We start from the raw sequence: 10,193 nt of genomic DNA, 5'->3' as shown, positions 1-10,193 counted from the left end.
AGTCTCTTGGATCAACTGGGAACCATCAGGTAAGACGTATGCAACTATACCACTGTTAGGAACACATCCAGGTGCATCAACAGAAATGCCCCACCCCAGACGGTCCACGCACAATACACTTCAAAGGGCGTTTGTGAAAATGGGGCTCTTTGAGGGCAAGTTTCCAGAAAGTCTAGAATAACAAGGAATTTTTAAACCATGCAAAACTAAATCATGCAATGTCATGAAGAGACCAGCTTTTTAGAAATGGAAGTGGGTGAAGATGCATTTCTAATTTCCAATAACAAAATTAAGAGGTGTGGGTAAGTTGAGGAAATTTATTTGGAAATTAGACCTGTGAAACCCAACAGTGGGCACACACCTTAATGCAATCAAACAGCTGTACTACAGGAAAACGTGTTACAAGTGTTCTTGAGAATGTCAGCATTATAATTAAAACACACACACAGAACTCCCACTCCAATATCAGAACACTAAAGGCAATCTCCTTTTTAAACCAATTATTACATCCAGAGGAATTCCAAGCACTTATTACAATTACCCACAGTGCAATAATCTACCTATACATAGATATATTTATAATATATATATATAATGGGGAATTCAATAAAGACTTTGCTCCATTTAACCAAGTTTTATGAACATTTCAAATCTTTATAAATAAAATCAGTGAAAAAAAAACTATTCCATATATTTGTACAGATAATTCCTCAACATCAATATGGAAATTGGAAACTGTCCCAAAAGGTTAGTTCCAGAGTCAGTTCTCCCATGAAGGGGGAAAACAAATGACTATAACTAACCTGAAGAAAAAAAAAAGATGTAAAACAAAATCATATACCTAAACACACACAGGACAGACAAATCACTAACGTACATTGCGCATTTACAAGGGGTTGACTACCAAATTGAGACAACTGTACACATTGTGGAGATAAGACCATTATAATTACGGAGCTATTTTTTTTTTTCCTTTTTCTGGTTTTCTTCTCCTTCACAGAGCGGCGGTGAACGGACGCTTATTTTGTGGACAGGATCAGGGCGACGATGAGCCCGTAGAGCCCCAAGACTTCGGCGAAAATGAGGATGAGGATCATGCCCACAAATAACCTGGGCTGCTGCGCCGTGCCCCGCACCCCCGCGTCTCCCACGATGCCGATGGCGAAGCCGGCAGCCAAGCCGCTGAGTCCCACGCTCAGGCCCGCGCCCAGGTGGAGGAAGCTCCTGCGGACACAACACACGCCAGTTAGACCCCCATCAACAGAGAGCGCGCACGGTCCGCCAGCACCCCATCCTTCATCAAGCGTGTACGCCGGAGACCATGGAGGTGCCTGTGCAATACAATTTGTACAAGGTAACCTGAAAACCATATATAAACATGCACTAAAGCTATATTTGGAAACACGCAAAGAATCAGTATATCCCTTTCCTTTAGTCATCCTTGCTATCCTAGGACGTAGGACACAACCACATAAATAATGATCATGGTTCTTCCATGACTGAGAAGTCATCTGAGAACTGACGAGCCATCCCCGTCATCTGCCAGAAAAAGCACCCTTCGTTGACCCCTTGGCGCCAGAACGTACTTGAAGAGAGAGACGTTTTCCGAGAGGGAGTTGGCGATCAGCACTGCCACCACCAGGCCGTAGATGGCTATGATCCCCGCCATGACTACGGGGATGATGGACTTCATGATGAGCTCCGGCCTCATGACCGACATGGCGGCGATGCCTGTCCCACTCTTCGCCGTGCCGTATGCTGCCCCCAAGGCTAGAGAGAGGCAAGGTAGAAAGACATCAGAACAGAGCATCAGACAGAGATCACTCACTCCTCCACAGACCAGCCAACGTCTGGCAGAAATTAAAATCAATACCCTTGTAAGAGGCGCCAATCACAATACACAACACCTTCCCAAATGACCTGAGTAGCAGCAAAATCAGAAAACTCCGGCCCTCTGGTTATCACGGAAAACGTTTTTTTTTTTATCCTTTACTAGAATACGACCCAGGGGCACGTTGGTCACAGTGGAGAGTAGTCTGAAGAAAGTATACTGTATTAACTATTTTCCAGTTATATAAACTCAAAGATGGATTTGGTCCTGTTAATCTAGGTTTTCTGCACCCTTGATATCTGGATAATCAGGGTTACCGGTACCTCTATAGAGACTGCATTACAGCACATCACTGACGCAGTGATGCTTTGCTTCAGGCAGTCACAGGTAAGGATTCTGAGAGCTGAGGCACAAGCCATTAACATATGCTGCATTGTTTTTTTTTTTTTACACCTCTGACAAAAATGAGTTCAAATCAAATCATTATGCATTTTCCCCAGGGCTATAAAAAGCCAAAAATCCTGGTCTTTGGGAATTTAACATGCAGACAAGTCACTATTCAGAATGTCAACTGGTCTTGCAGGTTATGATGAAAGGTCTTCATTTAGTTCATTCTAAGAGGTTCACTGTAAAACTAGAATTATGTCAAGCTGTTAAAACCATTCTATTTTATGAAGAGTTCCAAAAAAAAAAAGGAAATCCCGTTTGCCACCCTTTTTTCTCTTAGGAGAAATCTGGTCTTTAAGAGCCACACCAGAGATCTTCTTAAATGCACAGATGGCAGCTACCCAACTAACCAATTCATTTATTAGACGAGATACTGATCAATACAAGTTTAAACTGTAAATCTACCACACACACACAAACACACCCTAAGCAAAACCCACATTAACTTGTCAAACAATCTTGACTGCATATTTATACAGACAACCAACTTAAAGTACATTAAAGGCCTTGCAAGTAGCTCCCTTTGGGAAATGCAAAGCATCTCATCATGCTAATTTTACAACTTGTTTTTACAGAAATGCACTATGTACTGGGCCTAAATACCAATCTAAAGTATAGTCTGCCCCATCATAAGTTGTTAAAATGACTCAATACTGCTTACACACTGATTCCTGCCACAGAACCTGTACGGACATACAGTAATTACAGATAGTTAGGCAGGAAGTCTGTGTTAATTCTTAACTAATTAACCTTTTCCTGACTTTATTGCCCCACAACACAGTGATATAAACAGCTGTACTGCAGTGGAGATTAATTTGTGACAGAATTTTGACCAGAACTTAAAAAAAGACTGAGAAACTTAACAAAAAAAACAAACAAACCAAGAATCAGAATAAGAATAAAAATTCTTCATTCAAAGACATCTGGCCATCAGTCTTAAAAACAGAACCATCACATTGAACCTACAGGTCACAAATGAGGAATCTTCTGCCCATCTCGTGCAGTGCTCTAAACAGATCCTACCCAAGGAGACACTGAATAAAACATCCAGCTGCCAGTGTATACACGATAGTGCTTTACATGCAGGGTTAGCAACAGACAACAGGAATAATGGGACACAAGGACCTAATGGTAATGTTAGTGTTAATCAGGCTTTGCTTGTTGGTAAAACATAAGCATTTGGATAAGTTAGTGGCTGGAATCTGCAGATTTTCAATGCTTTTGTCAATGGGAAGTGATGGTGATAAACCCCCATTTTTTAGTTCTGAAATTAATCCATTTGGGAGGTGGAATTGTCTACTATAAAGTATCTCATGATATGCCATGACTGAACATTAATAACTGTGACATTATTTGCAGGGTCTGTCTGCCCCATAAACCACAAGTCTTGCTCTCTCATTTACAGAGACGATAAAGGCAGCCAAATGCTAGTTAACATCCCATAAATGTACAATAACCAGGGATGATAGCCTAAAAAAAAAACAGGAAGAAATAACCACAAAACCAGAAAATGGTTTGAGAAAGACTAGTGGTTGCAGTTGTGCTGCACAAAGCAAGTCACACATGACAAGTCCAAATCTAAAATTTCAAACATTGGCATTTTTTCCGCCAAAATCCTTTAGGAGAGGATGTGCACAATGAACCTTAAAAGGAACTGGCTCATAACTTGCCTAACAGCTGCAGCTGGACAAATGGAAGCCTCATAAACAAGAATATATAAATATTGCACAATAATATATGAGGCACAGTTACACAGCAATGGGGAAATACAACTGAGACCACAAAGCTAGGAATATAAAAGGTGGAGTAAAAACACCAGGAGCACAGTGCGTTTAGGGAAAAGGCAGAAGTGTATTTAAAAAGAAAAATCATAATGGTGCCAAGAGATTAAACATAAAATATTAAACAGGCCTCTTGTCCAACTGAACTATTCCGATTTGTTTTGAGTGCTGCAGGAGATGGGCAGAATAACCTCTGCATTGGAGATCTCCAGCCTAACGCGTGTTCAAAAGGCTTTCCACATCTTCCCCGTTTAACGGACTACACCATCTAGGACTTTAAATTTCGCGGCGGTAGAGTGATCCGCGGATTATCATCTCGGAAACGAGCTCAAAGTGTATTCACAACAAACTTCGGCCAACACACACACACAAAAAAAACAGAACATTGGGCTTTCCTTTCCCCGCTGTAAGATGAATCCAGAGATAAAAGGATTTACACAACAGACGGCCTCCGTCAGGCAAGACCATGCCATCCTCCGCTGAACCCAGGTGGCAGTCAAAGCACGCCCAGGGTCAGTTCCCAATCCGCAGATAAGGAAATCGCCACTGTCCGGCACTCACAAGATTGCCGTGGAGAATAATACCATCTAAAACAAACCTGACTGCACCTAGGCTGAAGCTTGTTTCATTCTTAGCTAATGGTGTTCTTGGCTAGGCAAGTGTACCATTTTCTTTAACTAAGGACATGGTGAGGGACTCCTCCTGGCAGATTGATCTAGCTAGATGAATGTATAACATATACAAAGACTGTATCCGTAGCTACACACGGATACACAAGCTACCACCGATTGTCATTTTCAAAGAATGAACGCCACTGATGTCCCACAGTGTTACAAGAGTTCAAAAGCTTCATCTACCAATCAACCTCTAGGGTAACTTATACACTATCTGACTTTTTAAAAAGCTGCAAAAATTAGCACTTTGGAAATGACAGGATAGAGGTAAGGAACTTGTTAAACAGCTGTGAGAATGTTGTTTTGTATAGGTCAATACAGTACAAACAAACCCTTAATGAATAGGCAATGTCATGTCTTAATCTTCCTTAAATAAAACTATACAGTATTCTGCCACTTTTTCACAACTTCAGTATTAAATTACACACAAACCAGGCTTAAACTAACCGTCAAATAATTTTTCCTCAATATAGATTTTCCATAATCAAAGCACAAAAAAAAAAGATGCTGAGCTATGAGGAAGAAACCCCCATCTGATTTGGTGACACGAGGTATATCACCACCTGGTCAGAAGTCTCTGACTCACTGTACTGCTGCACTGCTAAATGCATGCAGTACATACAGATGAAGGAGCTGCACACAAAATAGGTTCCGTTTTATACAAAGACAAGGGATATCTACATACTAGTTACAATCTTAATGATGTGTGTATATCAACACACCAATTTTGTTGTTTTCTGCAGTCATTAAAGTTCTATACATTATGAAGGATGTAATGATCAGGGCATCTCCAGTTATCTTTTTACCTTTATTTGAATTGCCACTGTGCACTCTAAGCCTGTTTTTAATCATACGTACAATAACTATCCAATGATTTTTTTAAAACAAACTGAATAAGAAATACTATAAATACTAAAGGGCACTCCTAAGTGTAGTAAAAGAAAAACTGAGGATGTCAAATCAAGATATACCAAGCATTTTCAAGCCCTGTCAAAGAATTAACTGGAATACAACAGTAGTTACTATAGAAAGACAAATAAACATGATTGTGTACATTTTAGACCTGAATGCCGAGAAAAAACAATTTCTCCAAACTCGGGCCTTCTCCCTTTACCAAAAAACAGACCTTACTTTAGCATGAAGGAGAAGCACCAATTTTAAAATACCCCATTACTTGCCTGCCTAGCTATTTATGAATATAAAATGAATGACTGCTTATAAAACGACACTTGAGAGGTTATGCTGTAACTTTTCTCCTAAAACCAACATGCAGCGTGAAAATATCACTGGAGGTATTTCACAATATCTTCAAAACACTCAGAGGATTAAAAAATGTTTTTTTTCCCCCCAGAATAACAGTGCAGTTCAAGTACTTCTATCATCTTTGCCTGAGCACCCCAAGGCAGAGTCAGGCGACCAGCTGTCACCTCTGTGTGACATTCCTCTCACAAGCAGCACCCCTGCGTCTTTCTGTCAAGTCCTTTCTACAAGCCAGACTCAACTGCAAAAAAAAAAAACTGTTTGAAATCAAAATGTCATGACACTTATTTAAGAGGCCGCTTTCAGAATGCTGTTCTTTCATAATGGGGCACTAAAAAGGATTGTATTGAAGACATCAGAAGGGGGGAAAAGCCCACACTGACGCTGCAGTAATGCAGGCTGTACACACTGTCATGTGTAACGTAACAGGAGAACATCACCCGGCCTGATCTTACTAGGTCAGTGCACGTACCTGCACACGGTTTTAGGCAAAGACACATCTCTGTGTAATGCAACACCAATGCAGCTAAGAGTGATGTACACGTGCCCAGCAAACACTGATGCAGCAGTGTTAACGCCACACAGGAACTCTGCTTCAGGTGAGCGAAGGACAGGCCTCACATTTTCAAGTCGGGATCTGCAACGAAATCACTGCACAATGTGCACAGCATGCTGGGAACACTCGTGGGTAATTCCAGTCCGCCCAGGCGTGTACAGAAGTATAACGTTCTACAAAGCATTTTGTTTTTACATTTTCGACAAGGCAGGATATTGGTGATGGAGTTATTCTAGTAACATCCAAATGTGATTAACTTATAGAGAAAATAAATTCTTCAATAAAGCCGTTAACATGGGCTTAGTCCTAAACTCCCAGTTTTAAAAGTCTAGAATACTTCCATGACCACTTGACCAGTATAGCTGATTTTAGCATCCGACACAGGCAAATATACACTCTTCAGCCCAGAAGCGTCATCTCAGTTCAATTACAAGCTTGCACATTTAAACACATTAGCAGAGGAAAAGAAAAAGGTAAATGTCGGTGTCAGAAGAGGTTTTCATTACCCTTGCGTGCAATCGACTTGCTCCCATCCTCACCAGAGCATAAAATGACTTTCTGCTCACACATGCTGCTGGCTAACTCACCATCTGGCCCTACCAAAGGCTGAGGCTCAAGAACACAAACGGCTCTGGCTATCTGTTTAAAATGGATTCCTGTGGGCAGACTGGAGAATGAAGTAAAAAAAATCAATTTTAAAATCAATACCATGTTAAGAAAACATGAGTAATTTAAACATCTGCAACCCTCTGCTTTCATTACATATGTGAAAACATAAAAGCCTAAGGAGGAGACAGTGTAGAATAGAGAGCATTTGTAGGGAACTTGTGGTCATTTACAACAGCCTGGAATGAAGACTTAGATTTTTATACAGATTTACATTAGATTGCAATTAGATCACCTAAAAAGGTCCAAAAAAAAGTCTCAATTGTCACTGGTAATTCCTTTCCTGGGGTTGGAAAAATACCAATCTTGATCAAAACAATTGCACACTTAACTAAGATTATACACTAGAAGGAAATAAACAATGTAATTTTACAGAGGTTGATACAAACTGTACACCTTTACTAGCTAGGGAAGGCAGTAATTCTTAAGAGATTTTACAGACATTAAAACAGAAGCTTCTGTGGACTGTGTCACATTCACCCCTTCTCGTACAATCCCTCCGAATGCTCTTCAATGGAGGGCATTACTCAAGGTGACATTCCACATCAATAAAATCGCAATTTAACTTCACACCATTTCTCTTCTGAAATAAGCTCCTCAAGAGTGATGCTGGGAGAGACTGTGGAGAACACAACTGGCAAAGTTAAACTACCTCCACTGAACACCCAACTAGCCATGATCATGATTAAGGTTTTAGTTTCAGTTTTTCAATTGCATCATATGTAGGCTTGGCTAACTGACACACTGTCAGCTGTTTATCTTGGATAACTATTCTATAATGGAGGACAAATAATAAACACCAGATATAAAAAGTCAGCAGCTGTAGTTACACATTGGGCTGCACTACAGTTCCAGTATAGACAATACAGTTTAGATGTATCCCTGACATTTTAGAAACAGGACACCAAGAATGAAGACCCAGGGTTCTTCAAATCTATAAAAAAAAAGGAGAAGCTCATTTTCCTCAATGGGTTCTTCCTGGGGAATTTTAAACACAAAGGGCACACTGTCCAAAATTATACCAGACATTCTTCCCAGAATTTGTAATGTCCGAGTTCATTGGCACAGAACATCTGTGACTATCACTGTGATAAGGCCTTGAGCACACAAGCCAACTTCAATGAATTATAAAACAAAGAAACTGTTGGAAGAGCTTAACCCTAAGAAGGCTGAACTTTAACCACTGATGTCTTTGAGGCACCCAGGTGAGATGTGCCCTAACCAGAGAAGATCTCCTAGAAATACAGCTGGTGGAAATATGGGTTCTTGCGGTCTGTACAATCGGATTATAAAACAATCCTTCGTTATAAATGAGGGAAAGCAATATTTCTAGGCAATTCGAAATTGGGGTTTACGTTTGTAACAGGATTTTGACACGCTGGTGAAGAGGCCAAATTTAAATTCTCCACTTGTGACACCTTAACTAAATCATTAAGTAAAACCCCCGCAGCTAATCAAGCCTTATGGATGTTTTACAACGTATTTTACCGTGTAGTACCAGAAAATGGCTTCCTTTCTCCTTTTTTTTATTCTCGCTAAAACCAGTCATTCCCCTGCAGTCATATGACTCACTACGGGGACTCCCCTCCCTCGCAAACCGGAGCGCCGACGGAAATGGTCGAAGATGGCGTCAAAGTCAGGGTAGGAGCCCGAAGGGGCAACGAGGGTGGCGCGTGCCCCTGCTCGTGTGACAGCCCGGGGAAGGACGAACCTTTCCGGAAACTGCCGAACAGGCAACCCAAAGCAACACTCGACCCCCCCGCCGCCATCCAATGATCCCAATTAAACAATTACTCGCCTTTTGTTGATTTAAATTTCTTAACTGTGAAGCAATGCGGTCCACTCAGAGGTTAGCACAGGGAAGGGATATGAAAGACCCGAGTCCCAGTGATTCAGTTACACGACAGGATTTCATTACAGCCTGCCCGGACAGGCAAAACAGCAGCACGGTCGTGAGCTAGCTGCATTTTGCAAAGATGACGCTCCTAGGCATTGCACAAACCAATCGGCTAAGAATTATTGACCGTGAAGAAAGGTACTGCCAACACCATTCACAGGGGTTCAGCTGCGATGCATGTATAAAATGAAGGCAACGAAAGTCCCTTGCAGAATTAAAATAATTCCAAGAACGACGCAATACTGAGCGCCACAGCTGCCAATATCTACCAGTGGTAATGATAATTTTACTAACACAGCACGGTACCGCTTGCAAGCAGGAATCAAATACGTGCCCAAAATTAATCTAAGAAATTTAACAGTAAATCGGGCTTTTTCTCAGACGGAGCTCGCGAACGTCAAAGGCAACGTCACCCTTCATGAAAAACGCTTCTCCCCCACTCACCAGAAGACAAAACCAGGCATCAAACCCTCCCCAAGAATCAACAGACATTGCCACAGTCGTTTACAAAGGAATCAAGAGATTACGATTATTCAGATTTTTGTGAAGAAAAGTGAATTACCGCTGAACACCATCGCCGCAGAGGCGCCCATCACCGCGAAGAATGGGGAGTACTCGGGACTTTCGGAGGACATTGCTTTTCGCTCTCACACTCTGTACAAAAAAACAAAGGAAATACAAAAAGTACGAAGCGTTTCCTGTCTAAAACTGATTTCTGTCTGTAAAACGCTACCGACTCGTCGCTAGAAACATAAATCGGTGAAACGCAGGCTTGACAACAGACAGTATGTGAGCGAGTCCCGATCTCCTCTCAGATAAATACCGGCGCAGCAGCACAAAATGGCGAAGCGGAAAATGTCACCTGACCTGCCGTCTGGACTCACACCAACTCCAATCCGTGGGGGAGACGTAACAGGAATCGTTTTCATTTTTCGGTGTCGTATTAACTTCAAACTAACATTCGCCACTAAATCAGGCTTAAGTTGAAATACAAAGCTAACGTTTTTTTTTAAATGCTGATCTTTCCTTCTCTTCGCATTTTTATTGATGTGTCATAGACTTAAACTCCCCCCTATTACGT

At 41.3% G+C, this 10,193-nt stretch overlaps 1 protein-coding gene across 1 annotated transcript; it reads right to left on the bottom strand.

Moving 5' to 3' along the window:
* Window positions 1-303: 303 nt before the first annotated feature.
* atp6v0cb (ATPase H+ transporting V0 subunit cb) lies at window positions 304-9,955 on the bottom strand. Its single transcript, XM_088612268.1, has 3 exons — window positions 9,675-9,955; window positions 1,587-1,770; window positions 304-1,224 (listed from the first exon to the last, which is right to left on the bottom strand). The coding sequence occupies exons 1-3, from the start codon at window positions 9,745-9,747 to the stop codon at window positions 1,020-1,022; spliced, it is 462 nt and encodes a 153-aa protein (XP_088468394.1). The 5' UTR covers window positions 9,748-9,955; the 3' UTR covers window positions 304-1,019.
* Between the last annotated feature and the right edge of the window lie 238 nt (window positions 9,956-10,193).

Source organism: Lepisosteus platostomus, chromosome 19 (assembly GCF_059453375.1).
Source record: "Lepisosteus platostomus isolate fLepPlt1 chromosome 19, fLepPlt1.hap1, whole genome shotgun sequence".
In the NCBI taxonomy this organism is placed as follows: domain Eukaryota; kingdom Metazoa; phylum Chordata; class Actinopteri; order Semionotiformes; family Lepisosteidae; genus Lepisosteus; species Lepisosteus platostomus.
This window is presented reverse-complemented; position numbering and strand designations above follow the sequence as displayed.